General features: G+C 41.8%; 1 protein-coding gene across 1 annotated transcript in view; it reads right to left on the bottom strand.

The window, feature by feature from the left end:
* Window positions 1-27677, bottom strand: part of CELSR1 (cadherin EGF LAG seven-pass G-type receptor 1) — a 265440-nt gene that overhangs the window by 65483 nt on the left and 172280 nt on the right. Inside the window, exons 6-8 of the mRNA XM_073328377.1 lie at window positions 3563-3720; window positions 2140-2303; window positions 154-279 (exon numbers count right to left, since the gene is read on the bottom strand). Of these exons, the coding sequence (XP_073184478.1) occupies window positions 154-279; window positions 2140-2303; window positions 3563-3720 (448 nt within the window). The remainder of the gene's footprint in view (window positions 1-153; window positions 280-2139; window positions 2304-3562; window positions 3721-27677) is intronic.

Here is a 27677-nt window from a genome sequence, read left to right as displayed (position 1 = left end):
TGAATTTCACACTTTATTGCAATATTCCATTATCTGTCCCCTAAAGCATCTCAAACTTTCATATACATTATGAGATGTTAATTATTAAAAACTAAATGCCAAAACACACAGGTAAACTTGAGGACACATACACTGGGAGCCTTGTGCACCTACCTTGCTCACAGTTTTTCCCACCATACTGCAGGGGGCACTCACAAGTGTAGGTGTTCCATTTATTCACGCATGTGCCTCCATTTTGACACCAGTTAGTATCACAGTAGTTCTTCTGAGCTGCACAACCTGGAATTTAGAAAACGGAGCTATTCAGCCTAAAACCATTCCACATCTGTGTATTTGGTAATGGTGGTTTCATCACACCAAAACAGACTTCAAATGACTGTAACAATAGTTTCTGAGTGACCGTCTCTGGGCTTTTTTCAATTCTGAAGGGAAAGGAAATCATTAAAGCATTACAACACTTTGAGAGCCACATGATCAAAAGAAAGCAAGAAACCGCTCAGATAAAGACAAAGGGCTTAATTCTGGTGTAACTCTACTGAAGCCAGTGGAGTTATACTATGTAGGAATGTGCCTCCAAATCAGAAAGCAACCAAACTGAAATCTTTCTTTGTTCTACTTCCCCTAAAACAGGAGCATATTTACCTAGATGAAAAACTGAATTGTGTTCAGCTAATTTTAAGGTAAAGACACAATCTGGCAAAAGCCAAATAATTCAAAGTTAGTGCTGAAGTTCCACTCTCAACTCATGGTCATTACTCATTAATTACCTGATAAGAATACACAGGATCTGAAGTGAGTGCTTCCCCTAGTGCATCACTGAACTAGACCTCCACCAGGCTGTGAGAAGAAGGAACTAACTACTTTTACACAACAGTGATTTGCTCTGCTCTGCCCTGCCCTGTGGATATCTGAGCACCACTTCCCACTTGCTGCCTCTTCCAATACAGGAGCCAGACAGCTGAGACTGTACTCTGAAACTGGTCGCTTTATGAGGCAGTACAGCAGTATTCAGCAGGCCAGAAGAAGAGCAGCTCATGTTTCATTTTTAAACCACAGCTTTTAAAAACTCATGATAAGTATGCACAAGCTTCTGAGCAGCTTGCATTTCAGGTTTGGAGAGTTACTGCATTTGTTTTAAAGTATAACCAGAATTGGTTAAAATATTCCACTCTTCTTGACCTCATTACACTTAGTTTCAGAGCAGAGTGAGCTTTAATAGCTGAGATGCAAACACATGAAAATGGAGGGTTATTAAAAGAAATTCTGGTGCCACTGTTACAGTTCAGGGCAGATGTGCCACTCAAGTACCGCCTTGCCATCAGAGTGCATGAAACACGACTTAGGGCTAAATTCTATGTGCAAATCCCTGGATGACATTCTCCTCCGTGCAGAGGACCTACAGAAGCTTTGTGAACCTCCTAAATGCCATTTCATTCTTTAAGTAGTGCACAGAGCCTCAGAACATCGTGTGGGTCTTCGGCACTGGTATGAATTTCACCTCACTCAGATAAATGGGGTACATGCAGGGGATTTATACAGTGGCCAGGCTAGAAAGACTAGAATACTTTCCCCTTATTTTCCAGACTGCTCCATGGTGGCTACTACAGCTTCAAAGGTGCAACAGCTTCTGTGGCTGTTATATTTCTCCCAGAGAGATGGCAGAAGGGTTGGCAGTGAAGAGTAAAAGCGTGTTTCCCTCTCCCCATAACCCTATCCAACCTGCTCTGCACTAGGTTTGGGCAGACTCCTTATTCGTACTTCCAAATCCTCCCCTCCACTGTTCAGCTGAGCTGAAATAGTTCCAAGACGAATTGGGCCTTCCATATCCAATGGCAGCACTGCGGGGGTAGGGAATGTAGGAGGAGGGCAGGATTTCTCCTGAGGGGAAAAATTTCAAGGACTGTCATAGCAAAAATGTGCATGTGCCTCACTGCTGTGTACATGGGCAACTAGTTGACCTATACCAGTTTGCACCCTGCTAATCAAATGCTATTTTTCACATGGAAAGGTTGCACTTGCAGCTTTCCATGCATTCCCCATGCACCCTCCTTTGAAAATCTGGTTCTTGGTGTACACAAGAACTCTCAGCATGACAGAAAGCTTTTTCTTGTGGCCTTTTGAAGATCTGGCAGTTTATACCTGCAAGAGTGCCATTATTGGCTATGAAACTAGCCATGTCGATTGGCTTGTTGTCAATGGAGAGGTTCCTCATACAGCCAATAAACTCTCTGTTGTGCACAGGAAAGTCTTCAGGCAAGTTTGGGACACCCCCAAGCAGGAGAGGTCCAGTCAGGTCCAAAGATCTAAAGAAATAAGAAATTAGCTGGATTATTTTCATGTCATTTGTTTGGCCTCTTTTACTTTACAGTTTATTCACAGCTAATCTGACTAAAGAAATCTGAGATATTTAACCGTTTTCTGTTAGCTCATTATTTGCAGGATTTAGCTTCAAAAGACTGTAAGCACCGATCTCAATAATCAAAAAGAATCATAATAAAATTAGCTGCAAATTTGTAATTTAGGACTGTTGGAGTTGCCGTAACAACCACACCAATAGAATCAAACATTGGTCTCTGACAGTGACCAGAACTAACTATGTTAGAAGGCGTAAATGGAAAATTATGAAACAACATGCATCCATGGGAATTTCTTTTTAATCCCAAGTAGTGAGATGTTGATTTGTAGCCTAAAGCAGGAAGGTTGGTATGTTATATACACTTTTATTCTGGGTGCTGTAAAACTATGTATAATAATTTTGTTATTCATAAATTGCTAGTCCCTTTTTGAATCCTCCTTGGCTCCTTGTGTTAACATCTTGTGGCAGTAGGTTCCACTGGATAGTTATATCACCTACAAAAAGTATATCATTTAATCAGTTTTAAATGTTAACAAGACTTTTAACTTCAGTGAGTGTCCTCTTGTTCTTGTATTTCAGAAAAGGGTAAATATGATCACCTGACTGGCCTTTTCAATAGAATTCATAGAATTCATTATTTTACATATTTCTATCATGTCTCACATGTTATTCATCATCTCTCTAAACTAAATAATACTAATCTTTTCAATCTTTTCTCAGACAGAAGGCTTTCCGTGTATCTAGTGATTTTCATTGCCCTTCTCTGGATCTTTTCTGTTTTTCCTCTAGCCTTTCTGCGATGGGATGATGTACCATTAATTTGAATGATGATGTCAAAATCTTTTCAGTATTACTCTCTTTTTCTTAAGGCAGCCTCCCATTTTATTTGCTTTTCTGACTGTTGCTGTGCAATGAACCGATGTTTCCACTGAGCTTTCAACAATGATCACAAACAATTTTTTGTGTGTCTTTATAGTTATTTTGGACTCAACAATGTGTATGAGCCGTTCAAATTGCTCCTTCTGATATACAATGCCTTTCACTTCTGTGCTCTGAATTTCATCTGCCAGTTTAAAGTTAGTCAGTTTGTTTTCTTATAAACTCTTTGCTATGTGTGCTTTTCTTCTCACTGCCATGTGTTGTTGTTATTGCTCAATTCCTTTTAAATAGGAGAATGAATAATAAATATCTGTAAAAAGCCCTTACTTTTTTGAGCCACTTTGAGTTCCTTGGGCAGCACATGTGTAGTTCCCAATGAGACTTCCGAAGCGCACAGCCACTGCAGTGTCACAGTCATCCACTGTTACTACCGCCACCTTCTCTCCTGAAGGTCCATGAGGAATTCCTAATCGTCCAATGTGGGGCTTCAACAAATAAACAACATACCTATAAATAAGGCTACAAACTCAGCAGAATCAACATGCCTGCAGTCTACTCAGACGGCATCATTCTGCTTTTAAGATAACTAAAGTAGGCTGTCCAATCAAACATGCATTAGTTAAGGCCATCTCACTTCCAATTCCATTGTGCAATAGGAAACAAAACGGCTGACTTTATCTGAGAATAGTAACAAGCATCCAGAAGAACTGCGTGATGATTTTTCACTCTTGATCGGAATTTGAAAAATAGGTATGTAGCTTGGCCAAAAGCTATTGATGAAGTGATCTGGCCCAGCTCACTTAGAATGGTTCTATTGCACCAGCACAGGACGGTTTCCAAACAATTCCACTCTTGTCACCAACTCTCCCCTCTCATCTAAAGTGAAGAGCTCACTTAAAAATATTGTATTTCTCACTCTTTCCCTTGCAAAAGCAGCCTTGACAATATAAACTGACACAATATGTCTCCCTAGGGTTAAAAGCAGGAAACCGATTTTTCATTTAAAAGATTGACAGCCCCCTCACAGCAACCCAGGACTGGGCTTTAGAGTGCAGAAAAAAATACAGCGACAGGCTACTTGATTTTGGGGAAGATTCCAGATCAAGATCACAACTGTACACCACTGTGTCACCCAACTACTGCTGATGGCACGAGGGCTGCCTCAGAGTCCCACCGACCCCTTCTGGTACCTGAGCCAGCTCCTCTGCTGAGCAGACAGAACGACCTCGGGCCACAAGGAGTAGCAGTTCCACAGGACTGAACAATGGACAGAGAGCAAGGGACCGCTCTCAGCTCTGACACTCAGTACTTCAATGGCCTTCCTTCAATCACATAGGCCAACATTTTCAAATATTTTTGTGGGTGGTGAGAGACATGATCACAAATGTTTTGCAGGGCTGGCAACAAATTTTAAGGCCAGTTATGTTCTTCTACTGTCTATCTGGATACTCACACTATAGCACTGAGCTCCTCACTAGCATTAATGAATTTACACTCACACAACACCCTTATGAGCAGGAGTGTGGCATTTTACAAACAAAGAAATGAGGCAGAGAAAAAAAATGATTGATGGTCACAAAAGTCTACAGCACCACCAGAAACTGAACACAAATCTCCACCCAAAGTCTTAACCACAAGAATATCCTTTGTCTTTTTATAGCTCCATTAACTTCAAAAGAGTTATTTCAGTCTGACACCTGCGTAACTAAGAGGAGAACTAAACAGTCACCCGGAAACTGAGATACAGATCCCTCAGACTGAGGAATAACATCTTTGTAAGAGACACAGTAACAGTGTGACAAGGTGGGGGAGGTAATATCTTTTATCGGCCCACCTTCTGTTGTTAAAAGATACATGCTTTTCAAGCTCACCGTGAGAAAGAGCTCTATGTATGCTCAAAAGCTTGTCTCTTTTACCAACAGAAGGTAGGCCAATAAAAGATATCCCCTCATCCACCTTGTCTCTCTAATTATCCTGGAACCAACAAGGCTACGAAAACATTGCAAACAATAATAGTATCAGTCTAAACAGAATAACAGCAATTGATAAAAGAGTCATTTTTCATATTGCACACCTGTAGAAAGCAACTTAGTCCTGCTTTTCTAACTTCACAGCTTCTAGGAGAACACTGTTTGTAATATACAGCACTGCATGAGCCAGATCTTGCTCACTTTATTCATGTCCTACTGAGGTCAATGGGGCTACTCAGGATTTAACACCAAACCTATTACATCATTGAAATCAGAGTGATAGTCTTATGATCCTTTGATCATCAATAGTAGCAACTGTTGAAGAAAATCATGATGCATGGGCAAGTTTGCTTTAGCGTGCCGTGCACTCCCTTCAGAACTTATATAGTCATTTACATGGCACGTTTCTTTGGTATCGAATTTGTCTGTACTGCAACCTAGGAAGTAGCAAGCGGATAAAAGATCAATTCTGTCTGTTTCAGATTTTGCATGAACAAACTTACTGAAATAGTTAACAGTCAGTTTAATCATCTGCAAAGAATAACAGCTTCATTTATAAAGCTAACTATACTGGTGCATAAAAACAGTTTAAAACGAAGTTTCCTGGTCTCAAACAATTCCAGTTGGAAAGTATTTTCCATTTCCTCTATGAACAGATAACATGATCACATAGTTTGGCAGCTATTCATGTAAAGGTTTTGACCTCTATTAAGTGATATTAAGGCACATTTTGTATTTCCCAGATTCTATGGGCTACAAAGCAGTCTAATTTGGAAAAGATTGGGAGCATACATAGATACGATGCTGAAAATGTTAGTAACAAGCTGGTCAAAATTATGGAATTAATAAATAAAATATTCCAGTTAATAGCAAAACCTTCTGCTCCAAAGTTGTAATTTACATTTTTGGTACTAATGTTATACATTTTGAAGAAAAACTTAACACTTAACTTAAGTTCAAGATGTTCAACAAGTCTGTTGTTTGTTAACTTGGAAGCATCAGAGGAATTGGCAGAGAGGGCGCTTCTCCCTCCACAGGAGGAGTTTGCCCACAGTTAATCAGGCTTGCAACCTGGATTTCCTAGTGAATCCAAAACTGCTTCTGGATGTCAAGTAGCTGCAGTAACCAAGGCAGCTTTTTGTCCCTTATATTTGACTAGGAGTTGCAACTTTTTCTTTTAGTTGATGCTTTGTCTCAGTGATCCTGACCTTTGACACCTCAAGATTAGATTCTTTGAGTATACTCTACAGTTCTTAGGGCTATACCTTAAGACCGTAAAAGCTTGGAAGCTTAAACTGATACAGAACATGGCAGCCTGTTTGTCACCGAGGGGTCCCCAACTACAGAACTTGCTCCTCGCCTCAGTTCAAAAAATCCTGAATCTTTTGACTTTCTCATCATGTTGCAAGGCCTGCTTATAATCATAGAATACCAGGGTTGGAAGGGACCTCAGGAGGTCATCTAGTCCAACCCCCTGTTCAAAGCAGGACCAATCCCCAATTTTTGGCCCGGATCCCAAATGGCCTCCTCAAGGATTGAACTCACAACCCTGGGTTTAGCAGGCCAATGCTCAAACCACTGAGCTATCCCTCCCCCCTTGCTTGTTCTCCAAAACTCCCTGAAAGGGAGGGATCAATCGCCGGTAAGGGACAAAGTTTGTTGGTGATTTAGTGGGATATGGAGAGTCTTTTTTTTTCTTTTCAGATGGTTACAATATCCACCTTTCCAGTACCTGGCATGGGGCATACTTTACAACAAAAAGACAAACGTCTAAAATGATGTAAGTAAATATTAAAGTTAATCAATTAACTGCTCCTTATACAGAAGGGTTCAAAGTAACAATGTATCAGGAACAACAGTTCAAAGAAAAGTAAACTGGTGAGACTAAATGATAGCAGACAAAGCTTTCCTATTTAGGGTCTGATCCTTGCTCATATGGAAGACAAATGAGAGTTTTGCCATTGACTTCAACAGGAGAAGGACTGGGCCCTTACAGAAGAGAGGTTCAGTACAAAATAACAACATCCACACTGTTATTTTCTGAGAGGGAGATTTTCAAGGACACAAGTGGGAGTTAGGCGCCCTGTTCCCATGACTTTTAATGGGAACTGGGCACCTAGCTGCCCTTTGTGCCTTTGAAAATCTCTTCTTGAAACACCATGCTACCTAAAAGCCAAGTTTCATTAGCTTTGCTGTACAGTAATTCTGCATTCATGAATAAATGTTCAGTGCGGTGCACAGGAATTTACCAGCATGACTCCATTAATGTTAATGGAAGTCATGTAACTAAGTCCCTGCTCACAGAGCTGAAAATTTACCTCTCATTGTCTAACCCTAAGGGCTGCCTTTCCACAAAGCGTTTGTGTGGCAATAGCTTGGGGTTCAAACTTCAAAGACCACATGCTCTAAAAGTGAGAAGTATGCAGAGGTACCAACAGCTCAATAAATAAATAACTAAAAAATAATTTACACAGAGGTCTCAGTTTCACATATGCAAATTAGAAATGAAGTTGATTCTTCCTGGTCTCACAGAAACAAGCTGCACCTTGCAGAGTATTCTCATCATTATCATGTCCTCCGCTCAAGTACGTTGCACCAATTCTTAGTTTTGCTTGCTATGTTGCCAATGAAAAACCTTACAGATTCTTGTCTTACTTAGATAAGGGTAAGAAACAGCTCTGGCTAATCAATCAAGCATAGGCTTTTGGGAGCCAGGAACCCCCCATTTCTAATCCCACTTTGGACACTGACCCATTCTGTAGCCTGGACATATCACTTAGCCTCCATGTATTTGACTTTCCACCATCTGTAAAATAGCAATAATAATATTTACCTCCCTCAGATGAGGGCAATTAGCACACACAATCTCCACAGAGTTTTGAAAACATTAACTATGCCTCAACACTCCAGTGAGGGAGGTTAGAGTTTTGATACCATTTTAAGGAGGGGCAATCTGAGGTTTAGGGTTTAACCCATGACATTCCCCATGACACAGAGGGAATCATGGTTAGCCTCACACTTATAATGAAGAAGTTCCAGACTTCCAGGCCGGTTTAATCAGACCACCTCTCTCCTTCAGACCATGATAAAAGGCATCTGTGAGATGTCTCAGACTCAGTGAATGACATCAAATGTGATCTGGAGGAACCATCTTCTCAGAGCCCAAAAGTAAAGATGATATCCTTTTGGGTGCAGATTTTCTATTTCTAAGGTATATAGCAGACTCAAGTGACACCTCCACATGTATCTTATTCAAGATGTCAGGTCAGATTCTAGTAAGATCCAGCTGAGGAGTGGCAATCTGTTTGGCTTTTTTCCTGATTCTTCAACATAAACAAACATATATATACTCTCACAGATACATATTCACACATTAAAATGCTAAGAATCTTAATCTGTGAAATTTCTGTTTTACAGTGATGGGGTCATCAGAATGTGTCTGTTTTATAGTCTGCAAATTTGATATCCTTTCCGTTAGTATATCACTTTAAAAGTCAGAGACAATGCTAAATTGATGTACTTCAGTATGATTTAGAAGTTCCATCCACTGAAAGCAAATATTTAAATCATTCATGCTCCATTCAGTTATCCGTTAAACGTACAGATGGTCTCATGGTAAATACTGTAGAGAAGAGATTAAGGGATAATGCAGGCTCTGTCTTAAACACTTAATGGCTATATTTTTTGTACTGCATTAATCATATTTCTCAAATGTCACAAACTAAATTCAGTGGCCAGTTTAACAAAATAGCCCAAACCTCTGTGGATTTATTTGTAAATAAATCAGATCCACGACACTTAATATTTTGTACTTAATGATAATATTTGCAAAGTAAAAACTGTTTCTTTGGTCAGTTAGTGGCAGAGGTGGGAACACAACTCTGGATTTCCTGCTCTGTGCTTAATCCTCTAGACTACATGGATTTTATGGTGACATCACCTTCAACTCCTTCATCAGTGGCAGCTTTCTCAAAATTCACAAGTGCACATTTTTGAGTGGAAGTGTCCACTTTATTTTTTGGAAACATCCAGAGAGTAAAAAATATTTTCATTCAACCTCATAAAATTGCTCCACTTTTATGGATGTTTCAGGAACTCAACACAGGCTCATTTATACAATAAACATTGCTATTATAAATATTTCAGTCTGCTCTGGCCTCTTTGCTCCCTTTGAAGCAACTGACAACAGAGGAAACAGCTTTGCAGCAAACTGTAGACAAGGACAACAGTGTGAAAAATATAAATGAGTACCCTTGAAAGGGAGACACAACAAACCTAGCTTGGCATAAGGCAATCCATTCTTCTCAGGGGACAGATATGAAGGTGCATATTACAAACATATTCTTTGTTTAGCTCATTGCACAAAAAGCATCTATTTTTAAAAATTAAGCTATTAGACTAATGTCCTTTTCAGTGTCAAGACTTAATACACAGTCTAATTTGTTTGCCGTCATCATAACTTATTTTTAAAAAGAAAAGCCATTCCAAAATCAACGGTACTCTTTCTCTATGAAAGCTTCCAAGTTTTTGTTTCCTGGTCAATAAGTCACACATTGTTTTTGTTAATGAGTAGCTAATGATTTATTGAGGATTTTCAGAGGTTAAAGGTGAAAAAGAATCTGTTTCCTAGTTGTTCTTTTTTAAATTAATATTTTTCTAAACTTTTGTTTGTTTAGCTCAAAAAATTATTAGTGGTATTATAGGATAAAATGTAGCATATTCATATACTTTCAAACCAACTTATTTCACAATTTTTCAAGCTCCAGTAATAATTAGCAGAAAATGGAGCATCTTCCAAAGTCTACTGCAGATGCTGGAAATCTGCAGTGCAGTTTTGGTTCAAACATGCTCAGTCTCATTAGGCAACTAGCCATGCTCAGAGAACCCTTTCATTAACCTGTTGGCCTCAGCCCAACTATCTAACCCGGGAAAGGGGGAAAAAAGGCTTCAGATTCCCAGGCAATACTTCACTGCTTCAGTGGTCAAAAAGCTCGTTAACTGACAGCTACAAACACTGTCTAGCTGGGCACAGAAATGGGAATCAACCCCCTCCAAAAAATAAACAAACTGGAAACAACAAATAAGGCAGCAGGAACCAAAAAAAGTGTGACATTTACAACCTAGAGGGATATAAATTGGTAAATACCAGACAACTTTAATGCTGCTACACAGACTTATAGATTGCACTGACCAAAATAGTCAGTCAGGCAACTGGAAATTGGGCCAGATTAGAACAAACACACTAAAGGTAATTTCTGCTTTGTAAAATTGTCCTTTGCTGATTTCTAGAGAAAAAAAATGAACAGCACCTTTAAAACAAGCCAGTATAAAGAATGGAGAATCAGTCACATATTTCCACTCTGATACATTCTGATAGTCACCAAAGGTAAGTATGACAAATTATTACACAAACTTTTCATTCCTTTGATGTGCATTATTCCTTCATTACTCACTGAACAGTGTAAAGTCAATTTTTTTGGTATGTACTTGCTCTTGACTTGAATCTATACACACCCCCAAGAATTTGTGACAGCAAAAAAAGCACTTTCCAGTAAATGGATCAAACACTGCATATCACCATACCATTCCCTTTCCTAGACAAAGTGATATTGACATCCTGGGACTCCTCACAATCAGGATCCAGGCTGGGTCATGACATTGAGATGGCTTTAGTAGCACGGAATGGTGACCTCCTTACAGCTATGTACAGAGGCCAAACTTTCAAGTTCATACAGCTTGACCTGCTGGTGGCTTTTGACATAGTCAATTATGAGACACTGCTCATCTTCCTACAAGATTTAGCTGGTGTGAATGGTGTAGCACTCAACTGATTTTCATCAATCCTTTCTACCACACTCAAGAATGATAATAGGCAGCAGCTTCTCATCCTCACAAGCTCTCACATGTGGAGTGCCACAGGACTAGTTCCGTCCCCTCTCCTTTCCAATATACGTGATGCCTTGGGAAGAAATTGTGTAATGCCATGCATACGTTGATGGCACTCAACTGTACATTTCTTATCCAGCATAAATGACCAACACACTCACAGATATGACATACCTCCTGCAAGAGGCCAGTGCTTGGATGAAGCTTGTCCCAGGGCAGACAGCCGTGATGTTGGTAGGGGGAGTGAAAGAGCAAAACCTTGACCACACCCTTCTTTGGTATTACTGGATTCCTCTCTGCTCCTTGATACAGAGGCAGCAGCAAGATGCACCTTTTTCACCACTCGGAGACTATGTCCATTCCCCTCAGACAAGGGCCCAGGTACCACAATCCATGCAGTCTTCACCATAGGACTGGTCTGTCTCATTCAGCTTCTACCATGTTTTTCTCAATTCTGCATTGTCACTGGTTGTTGATTCCTTTACCCCACCCCTTTCTTACCACTGCAACTTTCCAGCTGCCTGCCCTCTCTGTTTCAGCCTCCTATGCTTCGCACCCTTCTTCTTGTTCCCCTCCCCACATTCTCCCTGTCATTTACACACTCCCCTCTTAGTCCAGCAATCCCTTCCTCACCCAAACTTCAGCCCTAAACACCCTCCACACACAAGCATTATGGTATGTAAGTGTTCTGTTTTGATTAATCATGTTTAATTGTGTGTTTGGAGCCCAACCATTACTGTGATCAAAGTCCTACAAATACCTAGAAATACCAAATTGTGCCACTCTTATTCACACTGAATAATATCTCACTAAGGATTAGTCCCATTTTCTTCCATAGAACAACTTGCTAAGAAAAGTATCATTCAGCATGAGTAAAGGTAACACAGCCTGGCCTTCAGAAATTTAGCTCTCTCATCCTCTCTCAGTTCAATAAAAGTACTTTGTGTGATTGTGTCAGGTTAGTGGCCTTTGGAAGGGACCCAATAAAGTACATGAGGATTCCTGTGTGGCCAGGTGCAGACAGTTCCTCCAAAGTGCTGTTTCCCCTCACTGCCATAGATGTGAAATTCTTTAAAAACTTCTCTGTAAATCAGTGAGTTACTGTAGGTTTGTGTGTGATTAAATACAGATAAGAGCACACTTCAAAGTATTACACTGAATTCCTGAGCTGCCATTTAAATGACTCTGCTGGAAACAGTGCACAGTGTTAAAATGTTTTTTTTCTCATTAGAGTAGATTATGAAAAAGATCTGCTCTTACAACAACAGAAGGGAGTCCTGCTGCAATAAGGTCATGCCTGCTTTGAAACAAAAGAATAGCAAAGGTATAGATAAAAGGACATTTAATATTGTTATTATTACATGTACAATAGTTGGTTAAAATGTTGTAATGTAGTCTGGAAGGACTGGAATTTTCAATTGCTTCAAGCCCTGTTTAGTGATGTTTATAAGAGGAAATGTTTAGCCTGCATTAATGCGGAAAAAAACCTCATAATGTCAGAAAATCATCTACTATAGTAGATACAGAATAAGGCCTTAATCCTTCCCATCCATATTTGGTGCACATTGCCATATACCTTAGGTCTGCCTACCCACAGCTGACTTTCCAAAGTACATAGAAGGGCTTGAAAGGTCCTTGAGAAGTCATTACGTCAAGCCCCCTGCACTGAGGCAGGACCAAATAAATGTAGATCATCCCAGACAGCTAAGTTCCCTCTAGGCTGCACGTCTTGTGGCTACGCAGCAGGCTATCAAGGGCCGCGCAGGCAGGGAGAGGTGCCCCTCCCCCGGCCCACCCCAGCCAGAGCTGCCACGGCCAGGGAGAGGTGCCCCTCCCCTGGCCCTGAGCTGCAGTGGTGAGAGAGGGCTGGGGGGAGTCCTCTCTCCCCGCCCCAGCCCTGGGGCAGCCTGCACTCCAAACTCCTCATCCCCGGCCCCATCCCAGAGCATGCACCCCCAGCCCTTACCCCCAAACCCTCTGTCCCAGCCCTGAGCCCCCTTCCACACCCTGAACCCTTCATCCTGGGCCCCACCCCAAAGCCCGTACCCCGAGCCAGAGCCCTCACCCCACCCCGCACCCCAGCCTTCTAATCCAGCCCTGAGCCCCCTCCCACACTCCAAACCCCTTGGCCCCACCCCTGCCACACATCACCTCCATATTGGTGCACATAACAAAATTCATTCTGCATATGGACTCAAAAAATTAAGAGAAAACACTGCCTGACAGGTGTTCGTCCAGGCTCTTTTTAAAAGCCTCCAATGAGGGGATTTCACAACCCCCCCCCCCCCCCCCCGGAAGCCTATTCCAGAGCTTAACTACCATTGTAGTTGGAAAGTTTTTCCTAATATCCAGCCTATATTGCCCTTGATGCAAATTAAGCCCATTGCGTCTTGCTCTACCTTCAGTAAGCATGGAAAACAGTTGATCACCATCCTCTTTATAACTATTCTTAACATATTTGAAGACTGCTAACAGGTCCCCGCTCAGTCTTCTTTTCTCAAGACTTTTCACAAGACTAAACGCCCAGTTTAACTGTTCCTTACAGATCAGATTTTCAAAACCTTTTATCACTTTTATTGCTCTTCTCTAATCTCTCTCCAGTTTGTCCACATCTTTGTTAAAGTGTGGCACCCAGAACTATACACAGCACTCCAGCTGAGTCCTCACCAGTGCCGAGTACGGTGGTAGAATTACTTCCCATGTCTTACATACGACACTTGTGTTAATACACCTCACAATGATACTAGCCCTTTTTCCAACTGCATCAGATTGCTGACTCTTGTTCAAGTTGTAATCCATTATAACCCTCAAATCCTTTTCAGCAGTACTACAACCTAGCCAATTTGTCCCCATTTTGTAGCTGTGCATTTTATTTTTCCTTCCTAAGTGAAGTACTTTGCCCTTGTCTTTACTGAATTTCATCTTGTTGATTTCAGTCCAATTCTACAATTAGTCAAGGTTGTTCAGAATTCTAATCCTGTCCTCTAAAGTGCTTACAACTGCTCTCAGCTTGGTGTCATCTGCAAATTTTATAAGCATACCCTCCTCACCATTATCCAAATCTCTAATGCAAATATTGACTAGTACACACCCAGACTGCAGTGCCCCACTAGATACACCCTCCCAGTCTGACATTACTAACTACTCTTTGAGTATGGTCTTTCAACCACTTTTGCACCCACCTTATAGTAAGTTCCTCTTGACCACATTTCCCTAGTTTTCTTATGACAATGTCATGTGGAACTGTGTCATTAAAATCATAGTTAAATGTCTTGTATCAGAGAGCTAGAGTGAGCACATAGGGTGCAATCCAAAAGCCTCACTAAGGCAAACTACCACTGGGAAATCCTGCAATTCTCATTTAGGGCCCTGTCATCTTCTCTACCTCTGTGAACAGAGGGGCAAAGACTCATCACTGCAGGAACCATGCTTTCAAGGGCTTCCACGATGCCCCATTAAACCTCCCTGGGGGATTCTGAAGTGCAGAGAGGTTAAGCTGCCCAAGTTAAGACAGCCTCAGGCTGTACTCTCTTGTGCCAACTTCCCCAGTGGGCTTGAGGGGGAGAAAGCAAATATGAAGGATGAGATTCCACCACCTCTTAGCCCCCTCCAAATCACAGAGTCCATACCGCATGAAGGGGCTTCTGCAGGCTTAGAGGGATGGAACAGTGTGAGGCTAAGTCTGTAGTTTCCATGCTGTGGAGGGGAGCGTGGGCCCCCGAGTGAGGAATTCAGACTCTGGCCCATTGACTTCAGGGAGAGTGGTGGGCGCTCAACACCTCTTGGGATCAGGATCCCTGTCCTTTCCTAAGCAAAACTCCCAGAATTCCAATGGCAGTTTTGTCTCCTTAGGACTGAATAAAGACTTCGGGACTTGGCCCAGCATGCAAGATGTAGACTTGTTAAATTAAAACTTTAAATGCACTGTGATGATTGTTCCTGGATTTGTTTTAATTTGTGCATAAAGAACAGAAGAAACAAATCCCTTGAGATGCTGGCAAGCTAGTGAATTCCACAGACAATAATTCATCAAAAAGCTTTTACAGAGGAGAAAGACATTAAAATGTTATGAGTTTGTATGGCCCATTTCTTCCCTAACAGTATAATTGGTTCTTTAAAGACATCATGAATTATATTTGATCTTGTATACACAGTATCTGAGCAATTTAGGTCTCTAGTGCAGAATACACTTCACAGCTCTGTGTCCCTGGAATGACTTTTGCTGCTTTACCCCTTTGTTTCCTGATATACAAAGCTAGACACGCTACTCTTTAGTCCCCATCACAACAATGAAACATCATGTATCATTAGTTTAGAGTCAAAACCTGACTTCCTTTCTTAGGTTTTATTCAGTTTTCACTCAGCCCTTACCAAAAGAAATGTTTACTGACTGGGGTCTGCCTGAGGAAAAACTCAGTGAAATAGACTGTCTTCCATATACAGAGGGGACACTTCACATATGGATCTTCCCCATCTCCCATCCCACAGAGAAGTGGAGAACAGCTGCCTCTACAGCACCACACCACAACCTCCTCTGGACTCTACAGAGGGCACTCGCTGGAGCTGAGGACTGCAGCTGGTTGCGGGGGGAAAGAGAGAAGCAGCACATCCCTCAACCAGCCTTCAGCGATTGTCTGAAAGAGACACCATGGCCTGGAGCTGTTATCTTTTTCCCTCTTCCTCCCTCCCTCATAGATTTTAAGGCCAGAGGTGCCTATAATGATCATCTAGTCTGACCTCTGACATAGCACAGGTCATAGAACATCACCAGTGACTCCTGCACCGCGTCCATAACTTCTGGCTGAACAAGCAAGTATCTGCAAGACAGACATCCAGTCCTGACTTAAAGACTTCAAGTGATGGAGACTCTACCATGGCCCTTGGGGAGTGGTTCCAGGAGTTAATTATCCTCACCGCTTCTTATGCAAATCTGAATTTGTCTAACTTTAGTTTCCCACTATTGGATCTTGCTATGCCTAAGGGTCTTCTCTGGGACCCTCTATTGGTTGGATGAGAGAAACTGCTGGTGCCCAGAGCTAGAACGGAGGCATAGGGGTTCTGCCTGGATGGCCTAAGTTTGAGAGTGGGCCCCAAGCCCTATTCAGTGGGGGTGAGGGTGAGACAAATCCCGTTCCACGCCCTGACAGAACGATCAGGGAAGGGAAGACCTCCACAAGGGATCCCTCTCAGAGATTTCCTACCCCAGAGCCTCCTCGCACTGTTTATTCTATCAGACAGGATGACTGGGCCTAAGCAAGGACCTCCATACTTGGCCCCTAGACTGGAACACCAGAGAACAGAACCAAATATCGTGTTAGCAACAAGAAGAAAGTCAAGAAAAGTGTGGGCCCCTTACTGAATGAGGGAGGCAACCTAGTGAGAGAGGATGTGGAAAAAGCTAATGTACTCAATGCTTTTTTTGCCTCTGTCTTCATGAACAAGGTCAACTCCCAGACTACTGCACTGGGCAGCACAGCATGGGGAAGAGGTGACCAGCCCTCTGTGGAGAAAGAAGTGGTTCGGGACTATTTAGAAAAGCTGGATGAGCACAAGTCCATGGGGCCGGATGCGCTGCATCCGAGAGTGCTAAAAGAGTTGGCAGATGTGATTGCAGAGCCATTGGCCATTATCTTTGAAAACTCATAGCGATCGTGGGAAGTCCCGGATGACTGGAAAAAGGCTAATGTAGTGCCCATCTTTAAAAACGGGAAGAAGGAGGATCCTGGGAACTACAGGCCAGTCAGTCTCACCTCAGTCCCTGGAAAAATCATGGAGCAGGTCCTCAAGGAATTAATTCTGAAGCACTTAGAGGAGAGGAAAGTGATCAGGAACAGTCAGCATGGATTCACCAAGGACAAGTCATGCCTGACTAATCTAATTGCCTTCTATGACGAGGTAACTGGCTCTGTGGACGAGGAGAAAGCAGTAGACGTGTTGTTCCTTGACTTTAGCAAAGCTTTTGACACGGTCTCCCACAGTATTCTTGCCAGCAAGTTAAAGAAGTATGGGCTGTATGAATGGACTATAAGGTAGACAGAAAGTTGGCTAGATTGTCGGGCTCAACGGGTAGTGATCAATGGCTCCATGTCTAGTTGGCAGCCGGTATCAAGTGGAGTGCCCCAAGGGTCGGTCCTCGAGCTGGTTTTGTTCAATATCTTCATAAATGATCTGGAAGATGGTGTGGATTGCACCCTTAGCAAGTTTGCAGATGACACTAAACTGGGAGGAGAGGTAGATATGCTGGAGGGTAGGGACAGGATGCAGAGGGACCTAGACAAATTAGAGGATTGGGCCAAAAGAAATCTGATGAGGTTCAACAAGGATAAGTGCAGAGTCCTGCACTTAGGACGGAAGAATCCCATGCTCTGCTACAGATTAGGGGCCAAATGGCTAGGCAGCAGTTCTGCAGAAAAGGACCTAGGGGTTACAGTGGACGAGAAGCTGGATATGAGTCAACAGTGTTCCGTTTTTGCCAAGAAGGCCAATGGCATTTTGGGATGTATAAGTAGGGGAATTGCCACCAGATCGAGGGACGTGATCATTCCCCTCTATTCGACATTGGTGAGGCCTCATCTGGAGTACTGTGTCCAGTTTTGGGCCCCACACTACAAGAAGGATGTGGAAAAATTGGAAAACGTCCAGCAGAGGGCAACAAAAATGATTAGGGGACTGGAGCACATGACTTATAAGGAGAGGCTGAGGGAACTGGGATTGTTTAATCTGCGGAAGAGAAGAATGAGGGGGGATTTGATAGCTGCTTTCAACTATCTGAAAGGAGGTTCCAAAGAGGATGGATCTAAACTGTCCTCGGTGATAGCAGATGACAGAACAAGGAGCAATGGTCTCAAGTTGCAGTGGGGGAGATTTAGGTTGGCTATTAGGAAAAACTTTTTCACTAGGAGGGTGGTGAAACACTGGAATGTGTTACCTAGGGAGGTGGTGGAATCTCCTTCCTTGGAAGGTTTTAAGGTCAGGCTTGACAAAGCCCTGGCTGGGATGATTTATTTGGGGATTGGTCCAGCTTTGAGCAGGGGGTTGGACTAGACGACCTCCTGAGGTACCTTCCAACCCTGATATTCTATGATTCTATGATCATTTGTTCAGTGAGAGTCTCCTTGAACACAGTTTTAAAAGCTATGTTTTGCACTCAGTGGAATGAGTAGCATTTTACGTTTGACTAATGAAAATGGTTTGAACTTTCAGTCACATAGTTCTTAATGAATTTCCTTGAAATGCATTCAACAATAAAACATCTAATTTGTATACTTTCCTATGCTTGCAATTGTAACTGCTACACATGTTAAAAAAGAGCAATGTCAATTAGTGCCACATAATAAATAATACAAATGACCAATGAAGTACATATATATATATAACCTCCTCTGATTCATGGGACAGATCCATGTACTGTACGTGTGCTTCACACTCTAAGCAGCATGCTGTTCAGTAATTGTATAGTTGGGACAAACCCACCCAAATAAAAAAAACATCTGCTGATGCAGTTACTTTTGTTCTTGTAAGGAGCTCCCAAGACCACCATAAACCTATCTGGCTACCATATCATTAACTCAGACAAAAACTCTTTGGGTGCTCAAGTGTGAGAGTAAATTAAACATGCAATCCACCTACATGAGTCTGGTAAATGCACTGTGCATGGTAAGTCAACAACATGGTTTTTTAGCTGCATCACTTGAGTTGCATTTGAGCTTTGTGTAACTGAAGGGCTTCCTGAAAGTTTCTCTGGGAAGTGAAGGCTCTACCCTTATGCAAATATCCTCATATGAGGCCCTTCTAGAATTACAAATGAAGGTTTCAAACTCAGTCAAATTCTTTAAGTATTTTGTGTGCTGTAAATCTCCTTATATGAAAACCATGACAACAATTTGGATCCAACAGTAGCTTTGCAGAGGAAAAGTCATTCAGTACAAACTGGGGCTCTTGCTGACAGCTCTTTAGGAGCTTTGCAGGAAGCTGATTTTCAACTCTGACAGCTTGTCTGCTGCATTACAGCGAACTTGAACAGTCTGGGAATACATTCTATCGATTACTAACTATTAACAATGAGAAGAGATATACAAGGGGTAACAAACCTAGAAACATAACTAAATCCATAGTCACTGGATACTATATTAGAGCTGGTAGGAACATCTGATTTGTTCCAGATAGAAGCAGATTTTGGAAATGAATAAAAACACAATCAACTACTTTCCACTGACTTCAGCATCGTACTCCAGATAGAGGCTTTAAAAGCTGAGCCTGTTACACGTAGAGCCAATATAAATGTGAGCTTGGAAGCCTGGACTTACTTGATGGGGAATTCCCTACATCTCCTCCTGAAGAAAGGTACAAATGGCTAAAAGCAGCTGCAGTGTTCCTAACAGTGGGATGGGAAGGGAGGGAGATGGGTCCAAAGCTTTGCATTTTCAGTGCTCCCCTTGGTGCACTGTGTAGTGAGGGGAACCATCCTTGCATATCCCCCAAGCACAGTAATGGTAACTGTGACAAGCCCTTGTGTGGGCCATAGGGAGGCATCCATCCATGTTTCCCCCTGCTCCTGATTAAAAGCCACAATGCTGCTGATTAAAAGCCACAATCTGGCCCATGCTATTTAGTCATACCTTTAGATAGATTTCTCTGGTTATTCTGGATCTCACTCAGATGGGGGAAGTGAGTTTTTTTGGTCCCATCTTGAGCAAACATTTCAAGAGTGTGCAAATTTCCATATTTCATATTTGCAGTCCTTGGTAACTTTAGCAAAACTTCCTAATTTTTATTTTAATAGGAGCTCCAGCTCCTACTAAAGTCAACATAAAAAAATTCCCATTGATTCTAATGGTTGATTCTGGTCATAGTGACATTAAGATAATCTTCTACAACTGCATTGTTTATGCAGAAAATCCCCCTTAATCCTTTAATAAATTAGTTTTGAAGCCATTAGGATTTATTTCATGAATTCTCTCTGTGGCCACAATTATCTCTTGTCAGATGTCATTAGTGACGGATACCTACATAATGTTTCTGCTAAACTACATCTACTAATGATCAGATTTCTCTTATGAGGTATGCTTTTCAATAGGGGTCTAATATTTAGTATTCAAAAAAGATACTTATGAAGATAATAAACCAGTCACTTCTCTCCCCAGTACGTGTGTAGTAGCTGTGGCCTTTCCAAGCACACATCATATTATCAAAAACTGTTAATTTTCTATTGAAGAATATAACTGCCAATCACATTTCCAAATGTGCAGACTACCAAGTAAAAGGAATTAGTAAAATCTATAACTTTAGGTTCAAAAAGTGACTGAAAATTGTTGCTCTGTGATGACTGTTTGGTGGCCTACATACAATGAGTCCGTGATCTCTGTTCTGTTCCTAGTGGACAGGTGGCTGAATCATAAATACCACCATCATAACTGGCAGTCTCAGTAAAGAAACCGAGGCATGAATGGCCATGCAGCACAAACTCCCCTTTCACTCATAAAGGGGGCCCCTCCAGACAGGGCTGAGGTGCACTGGTAGGGCAGCAGAGAGAAGTTAGCATTGTTTCTATAGCTGCATATCAGTTATGTGGGAACAGAGGATTTCAGGTTGCAGGGCTGTCAACCCAGCACTTGCACAAGCATTAAATTCACTTTAAAAGAGAGAGAATATCCAGTATTGCCATGAATGGCTTTTGAAGTGATTGTATTGTTTGCAATCTGAGTTTAACCCCAATGGTATTTGATAGCTTGCTTTGTTCTTCCAAGGTTAACAGTGGAATACCAAGGGGGTGGGGTGAGGTGGGGTCAATCATCATTGCTGGATATAGAATCATTCTGTTTCCATAACAGGTGAATTTGCTATCATCACACAAGGTCTGTGTTTGCAGATGGAAACGTGATAGCCTATCTATCAGCTCCACCAGCAGCCAGCACTGTGGGACACGTATGCTACAATGAATGGGGCTTGCACTTGTCTCTCCATTGCAGACTGTTGTGGTGTAGCCATATGTCATCTGATCCTATTCAAAACAAACTGCAACATTAATCTCTAATGCAGACTAGTACAACTCTCACCTTCCAGGAGTCTGCTCATTCTGCTCACCCTGATGCAATGAGTTTAGATTAAAGGTCAGACTCTGGCTGTCCTTAGTTGGGGAACGCAGGCTCAGGGTGCCACTTCGCCCCATCAGTACACCTGCACAATAGGCCGCCAGACAGCCACTGCTCCCTGACTCCAAGAGGGAAGGATGCAGCTGGCACAGCCAGACGTGTTCCATGTCTCCACTAAGTGAACTGGGGCCGTGGCCAGGCCCCTGTCCCTCTATGCACATACTTGATCTCAGAGGCTGACCATGCCTTTAAAAAATCACATCTGAGCATGCGTCCCCACCCCCTGTGGAAACATTCTGCCTCTGGCTTTTGCCACCCATGCACTACACCTCCACATACAATCTTGCATGGCACAGACTCCCAGAGCCAAAACAGAGCCCTACTCATGTAAAGTCCTTTGTCAGCGAGGAATGCTAACTGGGAGACAGTGAAACTGAGTCCTGCTAGTCAGCTGCAATCAAAATACATTTTCTTATTGGAATAACTATAAGAATCGTATGAGAGTGAAGCTAAGGGCTTGTCTTCACTGCCTTGTTAGCTCAAATGCTTACGCTCGATGTACTCCACTTCAGCTAGTCAGCCTATGAGTGACAGCGACCAAGCTGGAAAGGCCAGCTCAAACCATCCTCAAGTTACTGTGCACTCATGGCCACAGTACTGAGTCAAACAAAGGCACTTGCCTTCTGGGGGCATTTCCCTTGGCTCTGAGTGCCACACTATTCTGAGTTGCTCCTTCCAAAGTCTCATGGTGTATTTTGGGAAAACAATGTTTGTCCGTTCTGGTCACATGGGCAGAAGTGGTGTGTGCCTGGCAACTTATTGCAGCACACCAATTCTGCTTGTGTTTGTTTCTGTGTTCAAATGGAAAGCCATGGGTCCTATTCTGAATGAGGAGTGGGATGCAGGGCTTTTTTCCACCCAGCTCCTAGTCCCCCTGCCTGGCATGCAGAAGCAGAGATGGCTGGCCAGATGGAAAGCCGCTGAGTGGAAATTGGCTGGCCCCTTGCGCGCTCAGCTGATGCAACTAACAGTTGCGAGCACTTTCTGAATGGCTTGGTCCGCTTGAGGTAGAAAGCCAGAGCCCAGGTGCCACTCAGGGGTCGCGGGGGGCACTCCCCCCTACCGGTACTGCTAGGGGAAAAACTTCCGGCCTGGTGCACATGGTGAGCACGCACACCTATTGTGGAATACACATGAGCAATCACTCGAAGAAGAACAACAAATAACCCTAGGGGGGAATTTTGGGAAGGCATTGTGGGACTCCCAGCACTCAAATGGATTGTAAGCTGAGTCCCCACTGCATTACCAGCTCAAGCTTCAGTGGCACTCAAGCTCCAACCCAATCCCCTTGACAAGCCTGCTACCTTGAACTTGAAGTGCTACTTAACTCCAGCTAGAGATTTCTGAATGTGGACAGGAGTCAGTTTAGGGGGAAAACTCAAGTTATATCTCAAGCTAACACTTAAGTGAAGATCACCTGTAAATGGCCCTGATCCTTGCAATTACAGACCGGTAAGTCTAACGTCAGTACCGGGCAAATTAGTTGAAACAATAGTAAAGAATAAAATTGTCAGACACATAGAAGAACATAAATTGTTGTGCAAAAGTCAACATAGTTTCTGTAAAGGGAGATCGTGTCTTACTAGTCTATTAGAGTTCTTTGAGGGGCTCAACAAACATGTGGACAAAGGGGATCCAGTGGACATAGTGTACTTAGATTTCCAGAAAGCCTTTGACAAGGTCCCTCACCAATGGCTCTTATGGAAATTAAGTTGTCATGGGATAAGAGGGAAGATCCTTTCATGGATTGAGAACTGGTTCAAAGACAGGGAACAAATGGTAGGAATAAATGGTAAATTTTCAGAATGGAGAGAGGTAACTAGTGGTGTTCCCTAAGGGTCAGTCCTAGGACCAATCCTATTCAACTTATTCATAAATGCTCTGGAGAAAGGGGTAAACAGTGAGGTGGCAAAGTTTGCAGATGATACTAAACTGCTCAAGATAGTTAAGACCAAAGCAGACTGTGAAGAACTTCAAAAAGATCTCACAAACCTAAGTGATTGGGCAACAAAATGGCAAATTAAATTTAACGTGGATAAATGTAAAGTAATGCATAATGGAAAAAATAAACTCAACTATACATACAATATGACGGGGGCTAATTTAGCTACAACTAATCAGGAGAAAGATCTTGGAGTCATCGTGGATAGTTCTCTGAAGACGTCCACGCAGTATGCCGTGGCAGTCAAAAAAGCAAATGAGATGTTAGGAATAATTAAAAAAGGGATAGAGAATAAGACGGAGAATATCTTATTGCCCTGATATAAATCCATGGTACACCTACATCTTGAATACTGCGTACAGATGTGGTCCCCTCATCTCAAAAAAGATACACTGCCATTAGAAAAGGTTCAGAAAAGGGCAACTAAAATGATTAGGGGTTTGGAACGGGTTCCATTAGGAGGAGAGATTAAAGAGGCTAGGACTTTTCAGCTTGGAAAAGAGGAGACTAAGGTGGGCTATGATAGAGGTTTATAAAATCATGAGCGGTGTGGAGAAAGTGAATAAGGAAAAGTTATTTACTTGTTCCCATAATATAAGAACTAGGGGCCACCAAATGAAATTAATGGGTAGCAGGTTTAAAATAAATAAAAGGAAGTTCTTCTTCACTCAGTGCACAGTCAACCTGTGGAACTCCTTGCCTGAGGAAGTTGTGAAGGCTAGGACTATAACAGGGTTTAAAAGAGAACTGGATAAATTCATGGAGGTTAAGTCCATTAATGGCTATTAGCCAGGATGGGTAAGGAATGGTGTCCTTAGCCTCTGTTTGTCAGAGGGTGGAGATGGATGGCAGGAGAGAGATCACTTGATCATTACCTGTTAGGTTCACTCCTTCTAGGGGACCTGGCATTGGCCACTGGCGGTAGACAGGATACTGGGCTGGATGGACCTTTGGTCTGGCCCAGTATGGCCATTCTTATGTTCTTATGCACTTTTATGTTTACCTTTCACAGAAGAATTTGCATGTTTAGTTTGGAAATATAGAGAAATAAAATTCAACTGTGTCTAACAGACAGTTGCACTCAATTCTTTCCTCACAAAGAGTGGTCAAATAAAAATAATATTTGATATATAATATTATCAAGGGTATTACTCAGGCGAATATTGGCTATTTATGTAAGAGTTTGCGGGGCTGGGCCATGTGATTGTGAACTGGATAAGGGCTGGGAAAAGCGGGAACAGAGAGATGTCTGATATTGTGCCCTAAAAGTGACATGTCCTGACAATCCATCAGGAAATGTTAAACCGAAATGTTAAATATCCTTGCTAATTGTAACACCTGTGAAAGGAAACGAGAGTGGTTTAGAAAAATTTGGTGCACTTGGGCCTTTCACCTAGTGTCTAAAACTTTGTTCAAACACCTGAAAATAAGGACTAGACACTGGCTCAATGGCCTAAACAAATCCAGTGAATTAAACAAAGGAGTAAAGGAATTACACCTTATTGCATACTGTCAAATATAAGAGGACATCCTTCACCCAATTACAGCGAATAGTGTGGTGTTCGTATTATATATGCTTACTTACTGGAAGCCTTAAGGCTCAAGTGACACTTACTTTCCAGATTCTTTCTGAAGCATTTACACCTGCTGTTTTTATAGTTCTTGGGCCCTGAGCAGTTGCAAGGAATGAATTCTTGACCACCAGTGGAAGACTGAACAGCTTCTGTCACAGACACTTGGTCTGATCTTGCAAGCCTTACTTTTGTGAGTCATTTCATGAGTCATTTAGTGAGATGCTCAAGTCATTCTGTGGTTTGACTGAATTACTGAACCATACACAGTACATATACAGTCAAGGTTTCCATAAGGATTTTCTGTTCTGTGCAGGATTTCTGGCCTGTCGGGAAATTACCTTATGTTCTATTGAGCTGTTGAAAAAGCACACTTAGCCTGTAGGGCAGTAACATTTTTAAGCAACCCTGACTTAATTTACATATAAACACATAAGTACACGCCACATATACATATACATACACATACCCTGTAATAATCAAAGAAACATGTCTATACTTAAACCATTTTTATCTCCTGCCAAATGATGAATAACACCCTTAGGTGATGAGTCAGTCAGGAATAACTGGAATATAAGTTTATGGATGTAACTTGAATTCTGAACAAAACTGCAGTTGTACTAAAAGTTTGGAACAATAGGTTGAAGTTTTCAACTAGGAAAACAAAATCTATTATTACTAGGTTCAGTAAAACCTTCTCAGACAAATATAGGCTGCGATCAAGTGTGGTGCTGCATGTGAAATTAACCCTGGATTTCTTAATCAACATTATCATTACTGAAAGTGGTTACCACTGGGTGGCCTGGTGGTTTTGTTTCTATTCTTGGTGGATGAGTGTCAACATCACTAAATGTATCCATTGCCACTCACATTGGCAGACTCTGCAGAGGCCAAGGACTTAATATTTATGAAGACTAAACTAATGTCTCGCCTTCGTTGGGCTCACTCTAGTTAGAGTAGAGGCACATTAGTAGAGTAATGGGGGAAGCTTGCACTGCTACTGCCCATTACTTTATCTGTTCTGTGGCTTAACAGAGGACTTCACCATCCAGGGCTCTCACTTTTCACCAACATTTAGTTTACTGGGGATATCTTCCCCCATTACTTCCTCCTCTTCTTCCAAAGTAACAAATAATTCCTACAGCTTGTCTACACGGTGAAGTGGTGAACATCAGTGGGCTGTGAATTCTAATCCACACCAGCTGGCCTGTGTTGACTCTGCTAGTGTGCACTGAAAGTTCCTTAGCGCATGTTAATGTAGTTACGTTTGAGACAAGATTAAATTAACATACACTAGGAGCTTTTAGTGCGTGCCAGAAAGGTCTAAAAGGGCCAGTTAGTGAGTGACGTATTGGTGCATATGAGAATTCACTCCCCACTGATGTGCACAACTGCACAAGGTAGACAAGGCCCTATATTTATGAAAACATCAATCTTAGGGAAGTGGGACATGCTCATCTTGAGGAAGATTTACAAGGAATATTTAGCACTGAAAAACAAAGGGACAGTCTCTTTTCCCTCTCTTCCAAGAAATGTGTCTTGGTTGGAAGCTCAGCTAATTGAAATGAAGATGCCAATGGGACAATACTAAAATTACCTAAAAATTACATAAAGCAGGCGCGATAATTGGAAACTACCAAATCCAAAGGAAGATTAGTCAGTATGCTGCCAAGCTGGTGTCTAAAATACTGTACAGTACATTTTGCTGGAGCCTTTCAGAGATACACTATCCTTGGAAAACAGAGGTTCTTTAATGTTTAAGTAAGATAAGGGAAGACCCTTGCCATTTATCATTAAACTACCAGTCTGTGGAATATGGTAGATGGATGATGGTTCCCAATTCTCTATTCATCATATTGGACACAGGAATACCCTGAAGATTGCTTCACTAGTCACCTGAATAGGGGTTAAAAATGAAACAAACCAAAAAAACAAGTGTTTTCAACAGTCTGAATAAAAATCACCTTTCCTTTCTTAATTAACCAGATTTCACTTTCTTGATATATATAGTGTCATAATCCTACCACTTCTCTAGATGTCCAAAAATTCTTCCCGATAGAATACGGTAGGTAAGACTTGAAGTCATAATGTAAAATATGCAAAATTAAAAGAAAAACCTTAAAAAGTTTAAAGGCCTTCTTTATGCAATATAAAGTTACAAAAGGGACATTAAAACATGCTTTAAAATAATGCTGTTTACATTGCAGGTCACCTTTAAATTCAACAGCACACCTCCCATTGACTTTAGTGGTAGCAGGATCAGGACCCCTGAAGATAAACAATTTGCACATGTGCACCAGTTGAATCGGTGAAGATGAAATGAAAAATTTCAAATACATTAATTCCCACCCTCCGTTCCCTCCCAAAAGTCAGCAAACATCTATTACTGCAAGAAACATGACTGGCAGGTAAACAGATATCTTGTTAATGGGGAGCTGACAAGACTTTTAATATGAGACTGACACTGAAGCAAAGTCACTGGCTCGAAGCTCCTAGTTCTTTCCCCACAGTGTTTGTTATCCAGGAAATTCAATTCAGAATCACCATTGCCACCACTAAGACATCTATCTGTCTTAGGCATTTAAATTGAAATCAAGAAGGCTGTCAACTGATGCCAAAGGAGGCGGAGGGAGAGAATCATTTTCATCAGTACATGTTAATTAAAACTTTATTCCTGCCTCTCCTCCTCTGATAATTATCTTTGCTACTGTGATGTTTTTGCATAAACACACATTAGTGTTTGTAGCAGAATGCTGAACATTTGAGCAAGTGCAGAACTGCTGTGATGTTTCTTACTGAACACCGCTGCACGTTGCCTAAGTCTGAAATGGAATTACACTGTCCGGTGGTCACTGGCATTAAGCACCATTGGGAAGTAGTATGATTAACATGCTAAAGCTTAAAGGGTGGTTACACTCTCTA

This window comes from Lepidochelys kempii, chromosome 1, assembly GCF_965140265.1.
Source record: "Lepidochelys kempii isolate rLepKem1 chromosome 1, rLepKem1.hap2, whole genome shotgun sequence".
NCBI lineage: Eukaryota > Metazoa > Chordata > Testudines > Cheloniidae > Lepidochelys > Lepidochelys kempii.
Note: the sequence above shows the minus strand (reverse complement) of the source record. Positions and strands in the feature narration are given on the sequence as shown.